General features: G+C 39.7%; 3 protein-coding genes across 4 annotated transcripts; all 3 read left to right on the plus strand.

Moving 5' to 3' along the window:
- Nucleotides 1–85: 85 nt before the first annotated feature.
- Nucleotides 86–5778, plus strand: nek2 (NIMA-related kinase 2). Of its 2 annotated transcripts, XM_079475320.1 has the most exons (11): nucleotides 86–1465; nucleotides 1631–1882; nucleotides 1969–2064; nucleotides 2447–2664; nucleotides 2786–3026; nucleotides 3465–3547; nucleotides 3691–3817; nucleotides 3964–4174; nucleotides 4412–4466; nucleotides 4614–4690; nucleotides 5322–5778. In XM_079475320.1, the coding sequence occupies exons 3-11, from the start codon at nucleotides 1969–1971 to the stop codon at nucleotides 5510–5512; spliced, it is 1299 nt and encodes a 432-aa protein (XP_079331446.1). In that variant the 5' UTR covers nucleotides 86–1465; nucleotides 1631–1882; the 3' UTR covers nucleotides 5513–5778. The 2 variants fall into 2 exon arrangements, with proteins under 2 accessions (XP_079331446.1, XP_079331445.1); XM_079475319.1 differs by having other exon boundaries at nucleotides 1454–1882.
- A 63-nt stretch (nucleotides 5779–5841) lies between these two features.
- On the plus strand, nucleotides 5842–11546 carry slc30a1a (solute carrier family 30 member 1a). Its single transcript, XM_079475318.1, has 2 exons — nucleotides 5842–6683; nucleotides 9360–11546. The coding sequence occupies exons 1-2, from the start codon at nucleotides 6080–6082 to the stop codon at nucleotides 10253–10255; spliced, it is 1500 nt and encodes a 499-aa protein (XP_079331444.1). The 5' UTR covers nucleotides 5842–6079; the 3' UTR covers nucleotides 10256–11546.
- Nucleotides 11547–18037: 6491 nt separating this feature from the next.
- On the plus strand, nucleotides 18038–22566 carry rd3 (retinal degeneration 3, GUCY2D regulator). Its single transcript, XM_079475324.1, has 3 exons — nucleotides 18038–18200; nucleotides 19639–19966; nucleotides 21605–22566. Exons 2-3 carry the CDS (start codon nucleotides 19680–19682, stop codon nucleotides 21966–21968), a joined length of 651 nt encoding a protein of 216 aa, XP_079331450.1. The 5' UTR covers nucleotides 18038–18200; nucleotides 19639–19679; the 3' UTR covers nucleotides 21969–22566.
- Nucleotides 22567–23173: the final 607 nt, after the last annotated feature.

The following is a 23173-nucleotide window of genomic DNA, read 5'->3' on the forward strand; positions in this document are numbered from 1 at the left end:
CTTTAGATTGATTATAATTCCAATGAATGTTTTAATGTGTTATACTGTACTTTTAGGGTTTAAAACCATTAAGACTTGTTATTTGGTTTGGGAACAGGGTTATGAAACTCAAAAGAAATGCTTAATGAAATGGGCTTTGTAACATTCTGAGGTGGACAAATAACAGTTCCTTAAGGTTAAGCACCTTTTCTCCAACTAAAAGGATGAGAATAAACGAAATATTCTTAAAGACTTTACTGAATTTGAAAAACAAAGTGCAAAGATGTGGCAGGAGGGAGTCGCCTGAAACAATACTGAACTGAAGCATTAGTGTCTAGGTGTATAAATATAAGAAAACATGACTGCAAACTAGACATACCACACAGATATTAGTCCAATAATGATCAAAACTCTTCCACTCTGACTTTGAACAACAGGGCTTTTGGTTTTTTGTCTCAACGAAGCTCATCCATGAAGGGGTGGCATGGTTATAAACCGGGGCAGTTTTCTGGCCGTCTCACTGACAAGGTTCACCTCCAAAGCCATACAGGCCAAAGCAGAACATACTTAAGCTGCGAGCCAACCACGAGGTCCAGAGAGTCCCAGGGCACATATAATAAAAGCTGAGCAACAGAGCCCCTCAGCACACGTGGTACAAGGTGACTACTAGGCCCTCCGTGTACTACTAAGTTGTCTCATGTTGGCCTTCCATTTCATACCTTTTCTTGATTTGTTTAGCCAAATAAAATTTGACATGTTTGTATTAGTCTGTCTAGACTTCTGGGCATTGGCTGTATGAATGGGACCTGTAGGAATGCCATAAACCAGAACAAATCCCTGGTATACACGGGCACACCTGGCCAATAAAGCTTTTAATGCTATTCTACATTTTTTACGTTGAATATGAAGTCTGCTTGTATAAATTGTGCCGTAGCTGAAGTTGGTGATCCGACCTTGCTCAAATATTAAATGTATAACTTTGTATTAAACTAGTGTTCGTGTATATAGTACTAAAGTACCATAGTAGAAAAAGAAGATATTTTGAAGAATGTAGGACAGCAAACATGGGTACAACCAAGTCAATGGGATCCAAGAACTGTTCGGTTACAAGCATTCGTCAGAATATCCTCGTGTGGTCAACCGAACAAAGACATTTATACAGATTTGGAATAACTAGAGAGTGAGTAATTCAAGTAATTCATTTTTGGGGCCAACTATCCCCTTTAATGTGACGTTGTCGAGCTCTAAGATGATGTCAGTAAATACGTAATGGCTGGTTTGTAGCTTTCCAAATGTTGTAATTGTTATGAGGGAGATTTTGAAACTAAATTGCAAATAAAAGCACTTTTACAGGTCGACTGTATACAAACAACGGTGTTTGTCCCTTCGCAAGATGCGAGCTTCATGTCAACTTTGACCCGGCCACACCCGATCACAACTGTTAACTCTCTGCTGGCACCGCGTGGACCAGAATGCAACGCGCAGCGTGAGTTTAAAAACCAAAAACATTACAAATAAACGAATGGCGGGTCTGCGTTTGGGGGTTTTAATTACACGTGTTAAATAAGCACACTTTATTAATGTGTCTATAGAAAAGCAACGTCGGGGTCTGTGTTAAATCTGAAAATCTATTTTGATTTAAAACTTTAAGGTGAAGTGTGCCTTTAAAGCGCTCCGCCGCTGTTCCCGGGTTTTCTCGCGGTTCTTCGATGCTTGGCAACGTGCAAGCGGTGTAGTTACGTCGACCAATGAAATCAGCGCCAGCGACAGAGCTCAGCCAATCAGAACCCAGACTTTCAGCGCACGTTTGAAATCCGGTGGTTTGTTTCTCCTCAACACAAACACGGAACTGCGGCGCATTTAATTGCGAAACACGTGTAAACAACTTCACGAAAGTTCAACGGTGAGTAGCGTTAGATTCACGTATGTGCCCTTCCGTGTTTGTAATAAGTGAACGTGTGAAATGATTGAGTTGTGTTTGTGTGTAAGATGCCATCGAGGACTGAAGACTATGAAGTGATGGTCACGATAGGATGCGGCTCTTATGGAAAATGCCAGAAAATCAAGAGGAAATCAGATGGAAAGGTCTTAACAGTTCTGGTTAAACTTACCTTCCCAGTGCACGTGGCACGGTTGATTGTTGTGACAATAACCGGATGTTATAAAACATCAAAGTGTGCTCTTAAATAAAATATGTAAATATAAGTTATTATGGTAAATGTTGGCATTAGCATAGGCTTAAAAGGCTTATGGCATTACATTGGAAAGCATGATACCAGTTAGGGTTTATTGGTTGATTGTAATTTTCAACCTTTTCTAATCTATATGTAATTTAAGATGTCATTAACTTAATAAGTTATTCTTAAATAAATGCATGATGATGGACTTTTCTTTCCTTCTGGGTAAACCATCTCTTTAACATTGTAGCCAATGACGTGCAGCCAGTTATCCCATGTGATCTTTCTAGATTCTAGTATGGAAGGTGTTGGACTACGGCACCATGGCTGAGGCGGAGAAACAGATGCTGGTGTCGGAGGTCAATCTGCTCCGTGAGCTGAAGCACCCAAATATTGTCCGATACTATGACCGAATTATAGACCGGACAAACACCACGTTATACATAGTAATGGAATACTGCGAGGGCGGAGACCTCGCCAGCCTCATCAACAGAAACGTTAAAGAGAGGTACACAAAGATATAACTTATGATAATGAATGCCACGGTCACGGGTTCCCATCCCAGGGCATGTACATACTGATCTGCTTAAAACATAATTGTGTTTTCTCTTCTACGCTTTTTTTTGTAGGCGTTACCTGGAGGAAGAATTCATTCTGCGAGTTTTGTCCCAGCTGTCCCTGGCATTAAAGGAGTGTCACGGTAGAAACAACGGTAGCAGCACAGTTCTGCACCGTGACCTGAAACCCGCAAACATCTTCTTGGATGTGAAACAGAACGTGAAGCTTGGTGATTTTGGTTTAGCTCGGATACTCAACCATGACACCAGTTTTGCTAAAACATTTGTAGGGACTCCATACTACATGTCACCGGTGAGTATACTTTCATCTCTTGCTGTTGTCACTTATAAGCGGTTTATTAAGTTCATCGCAGATATATGAAGAGTTTTTAAACAGGTTTTCCACACACTGTCTTCTCTAGGAAAAAGTAATAAAGACGATTTAGAGGAACTGGATAAAATATTACCACAGGGAGTCTGATAAGGAGACTTTTTTGGGTTCCCAGGAAAAGCATATGTGCTCAAGGGTCAAGATCACATGGAATGATGTTATTATAGTCATCAGTGGCATAATGTTCTTTTCAAGATGTGGTGCTGGAATAAGTCCCAAATTTCCAAGCAAAATCTCCTGAAGCTTTAACATAAATAGATGTTCATGTCTTGACATACATAGAAAATAAAAAAATGGATCTAGCACTATTTCTTCATAATTTTTTATTATATAATTAAGATTGTACTCTTTTATTAACAGGAACAGATCAATTGCATGTCCTACAATGAAAAATCGGATATATGGTCTTTGGGATGTTTACTTTATGAACTATGCGCTTTATCGTGAGTATATATATATTATTATTATATGTTTTATAATGTGCATTTATGACTTAAAAAAGCTCAAAATTGGATTATAAACAGTCACAAATATTTAGAAACGTTTAGTTTTGGTGTGCACACTGAGTTCTGAGTCTGTTTCACAGTCCCCCGTTCACGGCATACAACCAAACAGAGCTGGCTGGAAAAATCAGAGAAGGAAAGTTTCGCAGAATCCCGTACCGATACTCTGAGGATCTGAACACACTTTTGACGAAAATGCTCAACTTAAAGGTAAGTTCACTCCTGGCTGGAAAAGTTCTGATGTCTAAAGGAGAGAAAGGGTAGTAACTTGTGTCTGAAGGTCAAACTTCATGGCCAGTAGATCTAAAATCCATCAAAGAATGTTTTTATGACCGAACAGTCGTTGCTGTTTTCAGGACTACCTGAGGCCTTCGGTGGAATCCATCCTGCAGAACAGCTTGATCTCTGCTTACGTGGCTCTGGAGCGCAGAAGACTTCAGGAGAAACAGCGGCGCAGGTCGGCGGACGCAGAGCAGCCCGGACAGACGGAGGCGGAGCTGCGACTAAAGGAGCAGGTCCTGCGTGAACGTGAGCAATCACTTAAAGAGAGAGAGCTGCGACTGGAACGTGAGTGACTGTTTTTATTTGTGCATTACAGGCCCTTTGATAAATAAGATTAAATCATTTAGCCGACCCTTTCTATACGCTCCAGCTATGCACTTTTATTAGAATGCATGTGCTGCTAATCGAACCCCTGACCTTTCCATTGTGAGCGCAATGCTCTATTGATTGAGCTACAGGAACTTAACGTCCATAGGGTCTTTTGTAACTATCACTTATTGGCAAAATCTCTTTTTTTTTCAGAGAGGGAACAGGAGCTGTGTGTCAGAGAGCAGCAAACGAATGAAAAGCTGGCCAGGTAAATATACACCCTCCTTTACTGAGCCGGTCATGTCACGCATAAATGACAGAATTTGTTGTCTCTGCACTTCCAATGCAAATATAATTCAAGTTGTATAAAAAAGTATTTCATTTGTACTACTCGGCTTTCATTTTGTCTTAACAGAGCCGAGAGCTTGTTGAGAGCCTGTAACCTGGTGCGCCAGCAGAGGGCGCCATCTGTACTCGTTGCCAGTGATGCAGGTATGCCATTGTTTTCGTATGAGAAAAGTTCAGGCAACATTTTAAATTCTCTCAGACATTTAGACTTTCAGGAACTCTTTTTTTCAGCTGAACCCAAACCAAGTTTTCTGTTTAGATATCCTGACACCGTGCGTCCTTATAATTTCCAACATATTGGAGCACATGCATCATAAAAGTACTTTCAATGACTCCAGCAAGTTAATAAATGTCTTCGGAAGTGAAACAATAGCTGTGTATGAGAACGCTTATTAAACGTTACTTGTACCCAAATACCCAGGTACGAGGGTTCAAGTCAAACATGGCACGACAACACTTCAATAACTTAAAATCTCATTGATTCTCGAGCATCTCGTGACTAGATGTCATCGGATATTTGTTGTTTTGCTCGCTTTTAATGCCTCAAGTGCTCACAATTATTGGTCTCTCTAAAACTACCCAACAATATCTGTTAAAGCTGATAGGTGCAGTGTGCAAAGAAGAACAAGGAAAGCATGACTCAGCTGAAATGTAATAGCCTAACCTTATTTGGGTGATGCAACAAATTCCGTAATGAATACAGACGTTTAGGTTTTTATTATTTTCTGTCAGTTTCACTTTGAATGATATTTATTGTTATTCTGTCCGTCAACAGAAAATGAAGAGAACGTGTCTCCAGGAAAGAAACGAGTCCACTTTGCAGGTGATGGTAAAGAAAACGGCAAACCTGTTAAGTCTCTAGAACATTGTCACGTGAAGAGGCATCAGTGGGCTAACATGCGAGTCCAGGCTGAAGAGGATCGGCTCCACCCAACAAAGCCCAGAGAAATGCAGGGCATTCGCTAACCTCGCATACGTAACAAAAGAGCAATTTACTACTGATAGAAAAGAGGCTTTTTAGCAATGTACATTACCGCTTGTATTTATTGTGTATAGTGCAAAGTTAACTGTCTTAACTTTTATTTAATGAGTTTTAGATGGATGATTGTATTAAATAATGTACTGTATTTCTGCGCTCAATAAAAACTCCATACGTTGAAATAAAAGAGGTTTTCATTTCGATCAAAATAACAATAAAGATTCGAGATTAACACCCCAGTCAAGGGACATCCAAAATATAGCGGCTTGGTTCTTTTTTTATAAAGGGTGGTAATTCTCTCTCGGTCCCTGGATCTCAACCAATCGTGGGCGGGAAGGGGCGTGGACACGACGAAACTGGTTCCGTGTGGAAAGTTCGCCGGTCCGAGTGCAAAGTTTCAACCGTCTGCAGACGAGCAGCAGCGTCGGGTAATAAAACCGAACCGGTCCCATTCACGCGACACACGAGCATCAACCGAGCGAGTCCAGCGATGGCATTTTAACGCCGTTTATAGATTACGCGTTGTTGTTTTGTGTTCGGATAACGGAGAAATCATGGCCTGCGCTCCGAACCGGGTCCGCCTGCTCTGCATGCTGTCGCTCACCTTTGGATTTTTCATCGTGGAGGTTGTGGTCAGCCGGCTCACGTCGTCTCTTGCGATGCTGTCGGACTCTTTTCATATGCTGTCGGACGTGATCGCGCTGCTCGTGGCGCTGGTAGCGGTGCGCTTCGCCGAGAAGACCGAGTCCACCAACAAGAACACGTTCGGCTGGATCCGGGCCGAGGTGATGGGCGCGCTGGTAAACGCCGTCTTCCTCACCGCGCTCTGTTTCACCATCATCCTGGAGGCCCTCGAGCGCTTTACCGGGCCCCACGAGATCGAGAAGCCCTGGGTGGTGATCGGGGTGGGCGCCGCGGGGCTGCTAATCAACCTTCTCGGGCTCTGTCTCTTTCACGGACACAGCGGAGGCGGCGGACACGGCCATTCTCACGGGGGACACGGCCACAGCCACGGGGGAAACAAAAAACACAAACACGGAAAAGCCCGTAGGTCCGAAAAGCTGGAAGACTGTCAGTCCGCGGGAGAAGAGACCAATAATCTGGTCGGGAATCACAATTGCAGCCCAAACGGCGTTAATCCGGAGCGGAGGACACCCGGTAAGATCGGTTTTGTTCTTCGTGAAAGCCCGAGCGGTGGTCAAATTAAACCCTTCCGAGACTGAGCCATGGGCGCCACAAATTTTGTTTAATGTTATTCCGTAGTGACCAAAGATTTGCTTCGGTCTGCACACAATACCCATAGCTTAACCATGGTATTTGCAGCAAAACATGGTTAATACACTAACCGTATCAAAACCACTGTTCATTTTCTTTAAGGTAGGCCTGTTCACACCAAGAAACCCCCTTTTAAATGCACGAAATTACCGGGGTCCATTCCACAACCATATTGATTAAGATACAAAGGAAAAGATCACTTTCAGATCAATAAAGTCCCAGTGAAATAGAAAAACGACAATTCTTATTTTTTCATAAAATATAGCAGCGTTTATAGTAAATAGCTTATCAGTGTGACACATTCCTTTTAAAACCCATCTACCCTCATAATCTTCAAAAAGAATCTGAAAACGCATTTCCGCCCTGAAATTACTATCCATCTCAAATGACGTAATTTAGACGGCTTGGGTGGAGCATCCGTTAACTCCTCCCCTTCAACTGTCAGCCTGCTGCCAGTTTCATTTCAGAAGGGATACAGCTTTAGATGGAATGATTTTCCATCAGACGGACATGATGGAAAATACATATAATACAATTACAACAAATTACATCAGCTATCGCCTACACCTACCCCAAACCTAACCTTGCAATGATAAAAAAATATGAATCAACAGTTTTTAGCGTGACAAAAACGATGCGGTATTGAATTGCACATGCCCAGTGAAGGTAGCTGTATCCCTTCTTGTTATAAGCATTCGCGGGGCTATAAAGCTGATGAACGATGAAACATTGGCATTTGGCAGCCAATTATACATTAAAAGGGGCTCGCACATTCCTTCAATGCCGTTTTAATTCGTAAGGATTTTGACATTTGACATATTACTGTAATTACAGTAAATAAATGACATATACAAAATAAAGGTTAATTTTATTTTAACCGATTTTCTATAACATGCTTAGTTATTAGCGCTTAGCTTAGCATCAAAACACACTTGAAAACGGTACACATTATTATGAACCATCAACTGTTTACGATTAAAACTACTACAAATTCTTTCCTGTAGCTTGTTTTGGCTCTAATTTGTAGGATTTAATGGTGTTGCAGTTACAACTCTCATTAAATCCATTGGAAGGTTCTGACGGTTTGTGTTGGTTTTCAGCAGAGTCACAATAACTGTAGTAATTATGTATGTAGGTGGAAAGTACCACGGCTCATTTCTGTATAGGGATGGTCAAAAATCAGTCTAACCAGTTCAGTCTCTGGTCAGCTGGCAGACAACACATTGTTTGTTTGATTTATCCGAGTGTTTATTTTGTTCAAGTATGTGCAACAGTGTACAACCTGAGCTTTTGCATAATTACATCAACTTTTTCTTATTTCCATGGATTCAAAACAATGTGTTGGCATAGCAATCAATTGCCAGTAAAGTACGAATTTCTTTCTGTGCTCGTATCTGCTTTTACTTGATAGCAGTCACTCCATCATTACATCTTTTAAAGAACAACAGCAGATTATTACAAATGCTTGTCAAAACAGCTGCTGTGCTTATCTGGAGGAATTTCAGCTGAAGCCGTGTCTGCTTGTTCAGGACAGCGTGAGATGAGCAGATGGGTTACATCACCCCCAGATATCAGTGAATGATCAACTCACCATAGATGTATCACATGGATTTCTTTTATTAATTAACACAATCTTAGGTTAACGTGGGAAAAGTGCAGCTTTAGTTGCACGAGTCTGAGGTCAAATGTGCTGTTTCTAAACACTAATCGTCATTTTTGGTAAACTTAGAAAAACCTGCTCGCATTGAAAAACTTAGTAGTAAATTGTGGTACACACTTTAGAATGTTATAGTTCACAGCACTATTACTACGTTATAAAGTACTACAGTGTTTTATATTGACTAGAGTGAATTGATGAATTGTAATACATACATACTTAAACATTTACTAACGGAGGGGTCCAAAACATGTCTACAAAATGTACTGCAGCTTACTATAGTAAAGTCTACTAGTGGTTTATTTTGTATGATAAAACAGATAGTTGTTGATGCTGATTCCTTATCAATATATAACGTGTATCAATGCACAACACCCATTACTGATAGCAAACGTTCTGTTACTGTATGGTGTCGGTTATTTTGCTTATTGCTTTACATTGACAAACGTGTTATTTATTTAAAATAGTGATAGGCCTTTTATTTGGGATCGTTTCCATTATTTGTATAATCTGCCGATACTTTTTTCGTCATACAGCAGTAGTATTTTGTTCATAAAAACAGCACTTTGATTTAAGAACAGCATTAGACAGAGATGTGATGTGGATGAGATACAAATATAGTTTCGTAAGTTAAAAATGCCTTAAAAATTCCTTTTTTAAAGCTATATTTAGCTGTCGAAGATTAATGTCATGCGTGCATCTTTTCTTGTGTTTAGGTCTGTATTGATCATTAACTAATCAATTTATTTTCGAATATATTAATTCATTTTGTAATATAATACATTTTTTCAAATTTATCGGCATTTGCGTCGTCGTCCAATAAAAAAACTCATATCGGTCAACCACATTTAGAGTTGTATCGTGAATGACGCATTCCATATCTATTTCCGTCTGTTTTTCAGAGGTATGTCATAGCCACAGCCTGGATTTGCAGATCAACGGCAGCGCTCCGTATGAAGAGCTCAGCCAGGACGCCGCCTCCCAGCTCAACATGCGCGGCGTTTTCCTGCACGTCCTGGGCGACGCTCTCGGCTCGGTGATCGTGGTGGTCAACGCCCTCATCTTCACCTTCGTGTGGAAGCCGTGTGAGCCCGGCGCGCCCTGCGAGAACCCTTGTGTCAGTTTACATTGTGCGGACCTCTCGCTTGCCCAGAATACCAGCAGTCTAGGAACCAATCACACGAACGTAGCAGGGCCCTGCTGGGTGCTTTATCTAGACCCTACCCTGTGCGTCATCATGGTCTGCATCCTCCTGTACACTACGTACCCACTGCTGAAGGAGTCCGCGCTCATCCTGCTGCAGACCGTGCCCAAGCAAGTCGACATGCATCGGCTCAACGCCGGCCTGCGCGACCTGGAGGGCATCCTGGCGGTGCACGAGCTGCACATCTGGCAGCTGGCAGGCAGCCGCATTATTGCCACCGCCCACATCAAATGCCACGACCCCACCTCCTACATGGACGTAGCCAAGCGCATCAAGGACTTTTTCCACAACGAGGGCATCCACGCCACCACCATTCAGCCGGAGTTCGTCACCATGAACTCCGGGTCTCGTGCCTCACTCTGCGAGCTATCCTGCAGGACGCAGTGCGCCCCCAAGCTGTGCTGCGGCGCCGCGGATAGCTCGAAGCAACTCGCGGGAGTGTCGGAGCAAAAGAATGCTACCGAGTCCAAAACCCCAACGGCGACCTCCGTTTCTGTCACAACGTCTCTGGAGATAATCAGCGAGGCCGTGGAGAACACAATCAGGCCTGACGGTGCGGTGATGAGCACTAGAGATATGGAGTCATCTTTGTGAGACAGTTTATTGTCTCGGTCATGGATGCCGTGATAGACTGGTCTCTACTGTGCTGTGAGAAGACCTGAGCCCAAACACACTCATTGAAGATCACACACACACACTTCACAGGCATACAGACACTGTCAATAGGCTGGAGAGGAAGGCCTTCTGCATGTGTGTTTATCGCATCGTCTGATTGGTGTGTCCGTGCCAAAGCTTCTCTGTATACACGGTGTCAGACACTCACTTCTTTCCTGTGGATGTAATGCAACAACATGCAATTTTAAAGTCCAGCTCTCGGACCAAGTAGAAATGCCTGGACCAGTATTTTTTTCTACTCATCTTTTATCTTTCTCGTTCTATTGTTTGTTTTTTTAGTCGTCATAATCAGCCTTTCCATTTTGTGAGAGATGTCATAATTTATGTATTTAAGTTATTGGTAATTAGAATTTTTTCAATATTCTTTTTTGGTAATATTAAAAGGTGAATTTTATTTTGCCTCTCTCAGAACGAATGATCTATGCTCAGAGTATTTTTAGATGTGAAGTTTTTAAAGATTGCTGTTAAATCTTTCACTCTTTTAGACAAACTGTTTTATTGGACATCAGAAAAGGTGTCAACAGTATTGCACCAGGCCTATAATTCCAACTGCTGTGTGTTAGCACTGAACCTAGTCAGAGTAGGAGCTAGACAACCCTCTATTGTTGTTTTTATATTCAGTTTGTGTTCTGTTGTTCTGTCAATCAAAACAAGAGGTGAAAATGCTGTCAAACATTTCAATGAGTGCAGGGGGTTGATGAGGTTTTGTTCACGCTGTTGTAAAAGTACAGGGACCTCCTCGGATTTGTGGCGACTGTGCATGACCAAATATAATTTTTATAATAATGAAAGCTTTGATGGAGAAACCAAGCAATTTTGTGAACCTTGAGACAAGGGAGTTTGTTTTTGAAATAGGGAACGGGCACTGGGCGTTCCTTTAGGGTGTCGCACAATCTTCTCAGTGGCCTTTATTGGAAAAACGGCGGAATTTGAACTCTTCACTACACTATTTATACCTGCAAACTTAAGCATTTGGTAATATATGGGAGAAAATATGCAATTTATGAAACACGTGGAAATGTACTTTATTATTTTAGTTATTTAGTCACTTTCTTAGAAACTCTAGAGGAAATGTAAGCTTACAATATGTATGTGCAAACAGAGTGTACCACTGGGGACTTCAAATGTACTATGCCAGCTGAAATGTTTTTGATATGTTCCTGTCAAATGTGTTCTTGTGAATTAAACATTCTTGTTTGGTAATATTCAACTCGCTCGTCTTGTCTCTTTTTGAAGCAATTTTGATTTTAAAAATAGTTATCAAATATTTACTGCCTTTAGAAAGAAGTAGAACGATTTAATGAATAAAGCATCTGCGTTGAAGTGTTCATTTAGGCCTTGTGAACTTTAGCATATAAAAGCTATTTAGTGGCCCAGTACTGATCCCTGCGGGACACCAGACTTAACTAGAGCAATTAGACTAAAGCTAACAAAATGCCAAAGATCAGACACGTACAACTATTTTTGAAAAAAATATGAAATTATAACTTTGTATGAAAATAATGGTGAGTAGCTGAAAAGTAATTTTTTGTTAAAAGTGATGTGATCGAGATAGAAGCAAAACTTTTACTTTCCAAATGTATATCCTAAAATTTTGTTTTCTGCTTTCGGTTGTAAAATTATTAGTTGTTATATATAATATTGTGATAAATATTTACTTTCAGCAAATCTTTTACCCTAGGTTTTCAACACCACCCCCCTGGGGAACCTCTAACACTTACTGTCAAATCCTCTATGACTCATTAACTCTGTATGATAGCTCCTGTCGGTAAATTTATAGCAATAGTGAAACTCAAAACACTTCAGCCTGGATGGATTATACTCTTGTTTATTGTTAAAGTGATAGTTCACCCAAAAATAAAAATGCTGTCATCATTAACTCACCTTGGAGTTGTTCCAAACCTGTATCGATGTATTAGTTCTGTTGAATGCAGAAAACGATAGTTGGAAGAATGTTCACATTTTCAGTTCTGGGACATCATTCACTACCATAGTAGAATAAAAATATTGTATATTATTTATTCTGTTGAACACAAAATTTGATATTTTCAAGTATTTAGTAAAGCAAACTTTCTTTTGATCTTTGACTATACCATTTAATTTAATTAAACTATGTTAATGATGCCCCAGAAATAAACATTCTTACAAATATCTTTTTATTTGTTCATTAGAAAAAATGTATACAGGTTTGGAACAACTTGATGGTGAGTAAATGATGACAGCATTTTCATTTTTGGGTGACCTATCCCTTTAAGGCTAGATATTGTTTTACTGTTGCCTTCCTCAAAAATTTTCCCATCATTTTTCTTTACTGGTGTAAGGTCCATTTACCAGATGGCTTAAACACATTGCACAGTGGAACTCTTTTCAAAGCTAGGCCATAGTGACATTTTTTAGGTTTGCAATAAACTAAGCGAATAAAGCTGAAGAAGACACCAGTAAGAAATGTCTCTTTGTCAAATCTGGTTCTGTTTTAAGTAAAAGACCAGAGAACATGAAGCCAGTTGCTGCAGAGTTATGATTGAAATTCAAAGAACAATAGAGAGAGAGAAACAGGTTTTACCACTGCTAGATTAAAGCCATATGCACCCAATAATCCCTAACAGCAACATTAAAGCCCTGTCACATGACAGGACCTCCATCCCTGCTCATATAGCCATATCACTTTCTTCTCAATTCAAATCTAAAGAACAAAAACAATCTGTGAAATCCCAGAAACCACCGCAAGCTGAAGTGCAGAATGATTCATTCCATATTTGATAAATAAATAAATATGTACTGGACCTAAAATGTACATAAAATGGATATTCACACCATTTTAAAAACATGGTCATGTTCATGCGACCTAGGTCCTGTAATAACTATTAAAAATGTACTGTATCTCACAGGAATTTGTCACTATTTTACAAGGTGGCTAATTCAAATTCTTATTCTTACGTTTCCTTACAGTGTCCCTCGGCACCAGTGATGAGGAGACGGGCTTCAGTGTTGCTTTTTCTATCTTTATTAATCATACATTTTGGACGACCCGCATTGCATCAACTCAAAGTTAGCCACTTTGTAAAATAGTCAGATATGCCAGCGTGTGATTGTGATTTTCATATCCGCATAAAAGCTGACATCGAAAGTAGGCATCAGGAAAAAATATTTCATTACTTACTGTAAATAATGAGAATTGTAAATGAAACGCTAAATCTAAGAAATTGCTAAGTGTACATTTGTGATATTTTTAGTGGCAGCAAAATCGCATCTTAGATATTACGAATATGTTGATAGCTGTAAACCACCTAAATCTCTTTTCCAGATAAATAGCCTAACAAGACATTTACATTTAGGCATTTGGCAGACCCTTTTATCCAAAGCGACTAACATTGCATTATGCTATACATTTATACAGAGGTATGTGCAATCCCCTGGGATCCAACACACAACCTTGCGTTGTTAACACAATGCTCTTACCACTGAGAGACACTTTATTCTAAAAATGATGTACGTGTTTGTGTTAGCGGTCTGTGTATCTGATCTGTCCTGTGTTGCCGAGGAATAGTTTGTAACTAAGAAGATAAGGGGTGTGGCCTCTGGTACAGTAGAAGTCCAGATCAAAAGAGAGATTAGACTTCACCACCAGCAGAAATCCTCAGTCACCTGCAGACTTTGATCACACGCTGAGTTCAATAAGTACAACATATTGTATAGCAGGTAACGGAGGTGTCGTAACATCAGTTTTCACGTGCTGTTATGTACCATACGTAAATTCCTGCGATTCCTAAGCACTAAATGTACAATGACTTGAGGAGCCAAGACAGAAATCCCTACAGTATAGATGCATACAGTATACATTTATACACATGTGCAAACACCAATATAGTTTTTCTAGTGCTTAAACAATCCAATAATTTAGACTATAATTCGACTGTTCACAGAACGATAAAGTCATAGATTTGTTACATATATATGGAAACAGCTTATTCTGTTGTACTTTAAAACACACAGCTGCAAAAAAGGCCATGTCAACATTTATTTCAGTTTTTCAGAATTGACTATTTATTGGTGTGTCTTTAGGTAAAATGATCATTTTTGTTTCATTCCTTGAACTACTAACAATATTTCAACCAAATTTCACATTTATTTTCAGAAAATGAAAACTGGAGAAACAGGTGAAAATATTTCTACATGTATTTTGAACAGTTTTCAGTCTTTCACATTGCTGTTGGAGGACTTAATGTCACTCCTGAGGTTTGATTTTGTTGAAATTCAACAGACGCTGGAATTTACATTAGAAAATGCAGATTAAATAAAAATTTGACTTTAACTTTTCTGAGGCGGTATTTTGTCCTTTATATGATAAGATCCACGCAGGTCACAGGAGAAACATCTAGCTACAGAACCTCGCCCAAACCTCACGCGTTTCTCTCACAGCTGGTACAAAAGAAAGAGATGAAGACAACAGCGCAAGATCACAGCAGGACCGTAGAGTTTATGAAGATCAACATGGGTGAGTCTGAAGAGATAAAGTGAAAATGAACCCAAGCACAGCAGGGATCAACTGCTGGTAAGCCTCGTGTGTACTTCAACAGAACAGAACAGACGGTGAAATATTCCTAAAGGGCTTTTTGTGCAGTTTTTGTCTTGAAAATAAGCAAGAAGTGGTGTGAGAGAAATGTAAATAGCTGAGAGCCGCTAATACTCTACTTTTTGCCATTTTGAGTAGACGCTTAAATTCAAACATGTGGCCAAAACTATTAAAAACACCACCAACCTGCTGACTTGACACATGAAACATCAGCAAAAACAAGACTGAGGTTACTAGTTATCAGCATGTCATTGCACTGGCCATAAACACATGAATCTCAATGCTCATTCCACAAAATGATTATCTGAGAATGCTTCAAAGAAATGCTTTTTTCTTCATTTTCCTAGGTGAGTCAGAATCTTTGAGTTTTTAATAGTAAGGATGAGTGGTCCTCCTGGAATATGACTCTAGATTCCACATTAGAGATCCGTCCACCTCTGCCTGATCTCTCTTACAACCTCAGACAAGCGAATTGTATCAATTTCGTGAAATACTGTCCAGACCCAGTTCGCAATGTGGGAATTCCTCTCCATTATCAATGAACATTATCAAGATCAAGCGCTCCATCCAGGATCATAGTTTAGTTTAGACGCTACAGTTCCATGAACAAAGGAATAGCTTGTGTCAGCAAATGCCCATCCAAGATGAGATGATCAGCATTCACACTTCCTTCTTATAGACGGACTTGCTGTGTTATGATTATGGATTTATTTGTATTGTAAGAACATACTAATATAATAGAAGCACAATTGAAGAGACGCCAGTACTCTTGCTGACATTCTGCGGTGACTTTAGAACATTAAGATCTGGACATCACAGTCAATTATTGCAACGCAGTATCACAATGCGTGTGATGAATAATAGTGACAGACAGTGTGCATGTGACATGACTCTTCCTGTCTGTGTTCCGTCTTTCGTGGTCCAGATCCTCCTTTTAGGGAAATTCCTCTTATACAAAAGAAAAGTTGCTGGCACGTGCCATTAAGACATTTATATTACTGATCTGTGGTTTCATTTTCACTGCAAGACTGAGGAAATGTGTCTGTCTATCTGGATTCACAACTTGTTCATTTATTTTCTCTCAAGCAAAATATGGAGATTTCCAAACTGAAGACTTGTTGTTGTGTACGTGCGGTAAAAGTCTCCATCTACTGGTGAGGAGACAGAAAAACACCACTGTAAGCCAGTTAAATCTGTCACCATTCATTCACCCTCATGTGTTTGTAAACATGTGTGTGACTCTTTCTATGATATTTTGTGGAAATGTCTCAGTGGTGTTGCGTTCATACAATGGAAGTCAATGGGTGTTAGTGTTGCTTGGTTGTCTTCAAAATATCTTCTTTTGTGAGAAGAAACTCATACAGGTTTGACACCAGGATGAGTAAATGATGATGGAATTTTCACCTGTGAAGGTAAAATAAGTGCATATGTGTATGTAAACACATGTGAGATAAATCGCAAAACGTATGCCCTTATGTCATCATCATTTGAAACCGCAGACTAGGACTACAGCTAAACCGATTCGGGGGAAATGGACTTCCAATATTCACTTTCTCACATTCTCTCGACCACAGTTCATTTACTCACCCTTAAGTTGTTCCATACTTGTGTAAGGTTTGTTGTTCTGCTGAACACAAAGAATGTTCAATGGAAGAATGTTTGTAACTAAACAGATCTGGGGCACCACTGACTACCATAGTAGGAAAAAAACTAGTAAACGGTGAACTGTTTGGTTACTGTCATGATCCTGCCCTTCTTGTGGTTGTTTTTCTAGTTTGGAGTGACAAGATCATGACCGTCCCGTGTCTTGTGTTTGTGCTTGGAAGCAAATGACCAGTGTTTGATTCTTTGCGCCATGTGCTCACCTCTCTTGCATTTTAGCCCCGCTCCTTGTTGTCTTATTCATTGTCCCGTTATCACACCCTTCGCCTGTTGCCCTCGTTACGCCTCTATTGTTCCTCTACTCTTTACAGCAATATAATACATGTGCACTTCAGAAGTGTGATCCTTCTGTGTGCATTTGACTCCTCGAGAGACCGAACAGAGTGACAGACATCATCTATGTCATGGATTTACAGAGACATCTGCTTGGATTTACTCCTTCCATCTGCTTGCCTCTAGTCCACATGATATAAATACGTCTGCGCCAATCCGTCTTATCTGTACAGAAAACTTAACATCAGTCTTTTTTTTTATAGCAACATATCCTAATAAATACTGGATCACTGAAAATAAATGACAAATAGTGTATGCTACATTTTTTATTGTTTATACATGCAAAAGCTATATTGAAGTATATACACATTGTTGAAAATCTTTATTGAATTACTCTCATTGCCATTCCAAACCTATATGATTTACATAATTCAAGTCAGCTTTATTTATATTGCGCTTGTTTTTACAATTTTCATTGTTACAAAGCAAGCAGTACAAGAAAACATTGACTAAGCAAAACATATAAGGTTATGCAAGTCAAAACACCGATCAAATATCAGACAGACTATAAATTCCTATATGCGGCAAGGCAAACAGTGCAAAACAGTATGCAAACGGTGGCGAGGAACCCAAAAACCTCAGCGGGAAACAGGCCTAACCCGGGGATTCCAGTTCCCCTCTGGCAAAAGCTGCAGCCTCTGCACAAACTCGACAGTGCTGCACAACAAGGCAAAATAAAAAATAATTTCCTCGCCAAAGGGCAATATAAATAAAGCCGACTTGACTTGACTTTCTTCTGCAGAACACAAAAGAAGATATTTTGAAGAAAACTGATAACCAAACAACATTGATCCCCATTGACTTCCATTGTGTGAACGCAAAACCACTGAGACATTTCTTAAAACGTATTTTGTATTTCACAGAAGAAACATACATATACAGGTCATATACAGGTCATATACAGGTTTTAAACAACATGGGTGTGAATAAATGATGTCAAAACACAAAACAGAAGCACATACAGTATGCAACCTTCTCAAATAACAGTGAGAAAACATAGTGAATATAACTGAGAGAAAGCAGTAAATGTTGTGCCTTTCAACAGATATCTCCTGTTCATCACATGACATCGTGGCCCACACATCCTCATAATCTCTTTATGCATCACATGACCCGCCCCCCCTCCTCCCAGCCTGGCTGGCTTTGGAACTGATGATGCATGCAGCCGAAGAGGCTTGGGAAGCATCGCTATAGCAACCGCAAACAGAGGGCCACTTCAGAGCAAAGCTCCGAGAGAAATGTGACCTGGACCATTACCTACAAGCTCTGCAAGACAGGATCACATCTTCTGCCAAGGTAGGACATACACAAATGTGAAAGAATGAGAAGAAATGAGGAAAGAGAGCAGAGAGGAAGAGTGGGTGTTTGAGATTATGAGGCTAATGAATTGAAAACATTTTGAAAATGAATGGGGATTATTTCTGGTGGTGTCTAGAGACGCTAAGGATAGAACTTACAGGGTTTTTTGGTACAGCACTGTAGCCACAAATACCACATGTTACCACAAAAAGATCGGAAATGAACTCATCAAAAAATGTTTTTGTGTACAATCTGTGCTTTGTGACATTGTAATTGTCATTTGTTGTGATTTACAATTTTCATTTCAAGATTGAAATCATAGTGAAATCGGTTATCAAAATGAAACTTTAATGTTATCTCAAAACTGGATTTGGAGACTTTTGCCTGGATTTCACAGACTGGGTCACACATATAACCCTCAACATGAATACATTCACAGAGAAACAGTTCATTGCTCACGGGATCATGCTTTATAGCTCAGGAGACGTACAGTAATTGTGACTTCATTATTTGAATTTGTGGAATATATAAAGTATCTATCAACTTAATCACAGATCTCCTAACATTTCTTAGTAAAGATGAGATTCTAGTATAATTTATTCATTCTCATGCCATACAAAACCTGTATATGATTCTTTCTTCACTGGAACACAAAAGAAGATATTTTGAGAAATTCAGTGGAAGTCAATGGGGTTGAATGTTGTTTGGTTGCCAACGTTCTTCAAGATATCTTCTCTTGGGTTCTACAGAAGAAAGAAAGTAATGCCGGTTTGGAATGAAATGCAGGTGAGTACATTATGAAACAATATTAATTTTTGGGTGGAAATGTTGCTGATTTAAAGATCAATCTCTTTCGTGATTTATTTCCTATGGTGGGTTTCTCTGAAACTGGCCTTTCATTCTGATCCGTTTCTCATGTGTTGAATGCCAGTCGCAGTCCTTGAGGTGTATTCACAGTTACATTGACACTGAAGGCAAATGGTGTTTCTTTAGCAGCCCTCAGTAATACCGTACGCAGATTCTGTGTCTAAAATGAGCTCAAAGCTGTGATGTCTGTCAGCTGTCAACAGCAACTGTTCAGGTTTAGGCTTTGCTACATTTAACCTCAACATCAGATAACAGACATAATGTTGAAGATCATAAAAGCTAAAACTGAAGTGTGTCCAATTTTCATAAAAGTCCCAGAAACCCAGCCCCAGATAGCGCATACATCTTGGAGATGTCAATCTCATGTCTGCATGTTGATTGTTTGCTCATCTGCAATAGTCTGCGTCTCTGATAAGATGCTGTAGAAGTTGTGGGTATTTCGGAACGTATGTAAAACTGCCTTTTCTAAGACGTCCATCAGACGTGTTTACACATCTTACAGACGTACCTGTGCTATCTGGAGCATCTGTTCTAGACACGCATCCTTCTTCCATTGCATTCTGTACAGGTAAAAGTGAGCAGCTGAAGGAGGCAAGCCCATAATCGAGCATGTCTTGGTTCAGCTGGAGCGACCTGTACTATCGGAGGCCCCGGCGCGAGCCGTCTGAGGTGGTAACAGACACCCTGATGCTGGAGCTGAGCTGGCAGATGAAAGAGGTCGAGCGACTGCAGCTCGAGCACGACAATGAATATCGGAGGCTGAAAAGTGGCGTAGACTACAGCTGGCTCGTCAGCGCCCCCCGCAGTTCCTACGATATCAGCCAAGGAGAGAGACTAGGCCTTGAAGAGCTGTGTAGTAAAGTGCCACCAACACATTGTGGATCTGTAATTCAAAGGTGAGGAAGATGGTCATAACGACCTGCTTGTTGGGCCGGTGGTTGTGCGGACTGGGCCGTCTTTGTGCTGTCTGGGTTTTCCCTCGATGGACACGTAAGCTGCTCTCAGCGTGACATCAGATTATGTGTTACACGCTGAAGTGATAATTGTAAATCACACAGTCTCATGAGACGCACACCTGATCCCAAAACTAATGCTCTTCCCCGTAGTTAGGTGTGTCGCAATAGCATAGCAACCTGTCCAAATTTCACCCCCTCACATGATCCGTGCCGTATAGGTGCCGTAAGTGATTTATTTATGGTCCCATGACCTACAAGAAGTGAAAATGGTTTCCTAAATACACCAATAAAACTACACACAGTCGTACAACTGTTACTTTACATTCAGTTACTTTCTGTTTGTCGTACGAGTGTAACTTTACGTCTCTTTGTTGTGTAAGCATTACTTTCCGTCTCTTTCTCATGTGACATGTTTACGCCTGTTTGTTGTACAATAGTTACTTTAAGTCTCCTTGTTGTGTGAGCATTTTGTTACAATTGTTTTTTTAACTCGAAGCGTTATTTTTTTACAAGCGTTTTTCACTTTATGTTTTACTATTCACGTATGTTAAGTACGTTACAATAGTAACATTATGTCTGTTTGTCATACAAGCGTTACTTTACATCCGTCTGTTTATCGCATGATCTTTACTTTACGACTCTTTGTCATGTGAGCAACACTTTATGTCTGTTTGTTGTACAATAGATATTTTTTGTCTGTTTGACATATAAGCATCGTTTGTTGTAAAAGTGTTTTTTTACACCTGTTTGATGTAAGAGCGTTACTTAATGTCCGCTTGTATGTCTATTTGTTGTGTTAGCATTACTTTATGTCTGTTTGGTGCACACTAGTTTGTTTTACAATAGTTACGTTTTGTCCATCATACGAGCATTACTGTACACCTGTTTGTGGTACAAGTGTTTTTTACGCCTGTTTGTCTTACAAGCATTGCTTTACATCTCTTTTTTGTACAATAGTTACTTTTTATCGTTTTTTCATTTCGTACAAGCATCTTTTTGTCACGTGAACACTATTTTACATCTGTTTGTTGAACGAGACTTACTCTAACGCCTGTTTGTCGTAAAAGTATTACTTTACGCCTGTGTGCTGTACAAACTTTACAAGTATTATTTTGTACGGTCAGTGTAATGCCAAAAGTTTTATTTTTTAATATATGTACATATATATATAAATATATAACTTTTTAAAATATTTGTTTTTGCCTTTTGAAGTGACAGGAAGCTAAGAGGGTGGGATCGGGAAAGGACCACAAGAAACCCGGGTCGGCCAAAACGCAACCACGACACATGTCGGAAAGAAGAAAGATTAGGAATATACTGATTCGTTGGTTTAGTTAGGAAGATAAGGACTTTGCTAGGAAATCTTTTTTAAGACTCGCTTAGAGCATCTTAGTGTTTATATTAAGAGCGCCCGTCTGAGAGGTCGCTGCTGAATCATTTGTTTGTGTTTGATCTCACTGGGACACATGACCCATCTGAAAAAATGTTTCCCAAGCAATCCTCATTTGAATTGTTTTATGTCAAAGCACAAAGTTACATTTTTTATGACATAAAGCAGAATTTTCTTTCCATTCCCAGGTTTCGACAGGTGCTGATGGAGAATGAGCCTGAGGTGCAGGAGGTATCCGGATTCTTCCGCACAGTGCTCTTGGACACCCTCGATCGTGCTGAGGAGGAGCAGGAGGCTCAACGTCTGTCCCAACAGTGGAACAACAGACGCTCCATCAGTCTGTCTCTTCTCAGTTTCAGGTCACGGGTGCGGATCAACCCGTTCAGCAGCACCCTGGGACTGAAGAACACCTACAGCTCGGAGGAGGAAGGTGTCGATGTTAAGACTGTGTGTGGTGATGTTGAGAAGGGCAGGGCTCAGACAACAGAGAGGGCGCAGCGGGTGTGGAGCACGCCGGAGTTTAGATACAAGGGCATCAATGCTAAAGCTTGAGTGACGTGTGAGGGGATCTGGTCAAAAGCTGCCTGGCATTTACTGTGATGTATATTTATTTAAGTGAACGACAAGTTGTTCTTATAAACCAAGTGATAACATCTAAAGGGCATACAAATGTTGTAGTCGCACCCTTAAGTATAGCGTTTGTCATTTTGTGGCTGTGTATACATGCAGCAAACAGGCCATTATATGGATTACACTGTGGGGTTTTTTAAACACTACAACTACACATACAAATGTTGCATAAAACAGGGATGATTTGAGAAAATAAAGCACACAAACCTTACAAACAAATGTCATGGAAATGCATTCGAATTTATAAGGTCCATGACAAAACGATGATGTAAAGACAGGTGTTGTCACGGCCATTAAAGAACTATCATAACTATTGTTTTCTTCTTCTAATGGTTCTATTGACATCTGCAATAAAAAGGTTTTCAAATATACAGAATGTTTTAAAATGGGTGTATTTATATGATTTTTTATATATACCGTATCACTTGAAATACAGTCAATAACTGTAACAGATGCATTTCATGCTAAACATTGTTTAATTTCTTCTCTTGAAAAATAAAGATAGTTGATATTTGCCTCTAGATATTGTTGCTTTGAATTTGAGATCATTTTTATGCACCATTTTAGAGGTGGGCGGAATGAGTCATTTGATTTCACCATAAGGATTTATTTTCAGGTATCAATCTCCCATTGTAATTCAATATTTTATTCCTCATTTGTCTTAGATTGACTCCATTTATTTATTCATCACATTTCATTTGAATGCTCACCATATCTAGGCAAGTTATGAAAATGTACCAAATACATAAAATTAAGTTCTGACAATCAGATTTATCTTCTGGATATATCATATGTATACAGTAGGAAGATAGACAACATGAATAACAATGAAGTATGAATACATGCACAAACAATGACATTACATGTATATGACTGGTGTTATAAACTGGTGTTCATGGGGTCTGTACTGTAGGTCTCCGTCGCTCTTCACTCTCTATTAGATGTGTGTGTTGAATCTCTCATATATAAGTGTGAGCACAGCCTTTTCTAGCTTGAGTGTTTTCCTTCTGCCAAACTTAAACTCTATCAATAAGCATACATCAATTTGTAAAAAAGCCCTAGATTTATAATAGTAAACATCCAATAAATATTGGACAAAGTTGGTAATTGGTTTCTATATATCTTCT

The sequence above is a fragment of the Barbatula barbatula genome, assembly GCF_947034865.1.
Source record: "Barbatula barbatula genome assembly, chromosome: 15".
Lineage (NCBI taxonomy): Eukaryota > Metazoa > Chordata > Actinopteri > Cypriniformes > Nemacheilidae > Barbatula > Barbatula barbatula.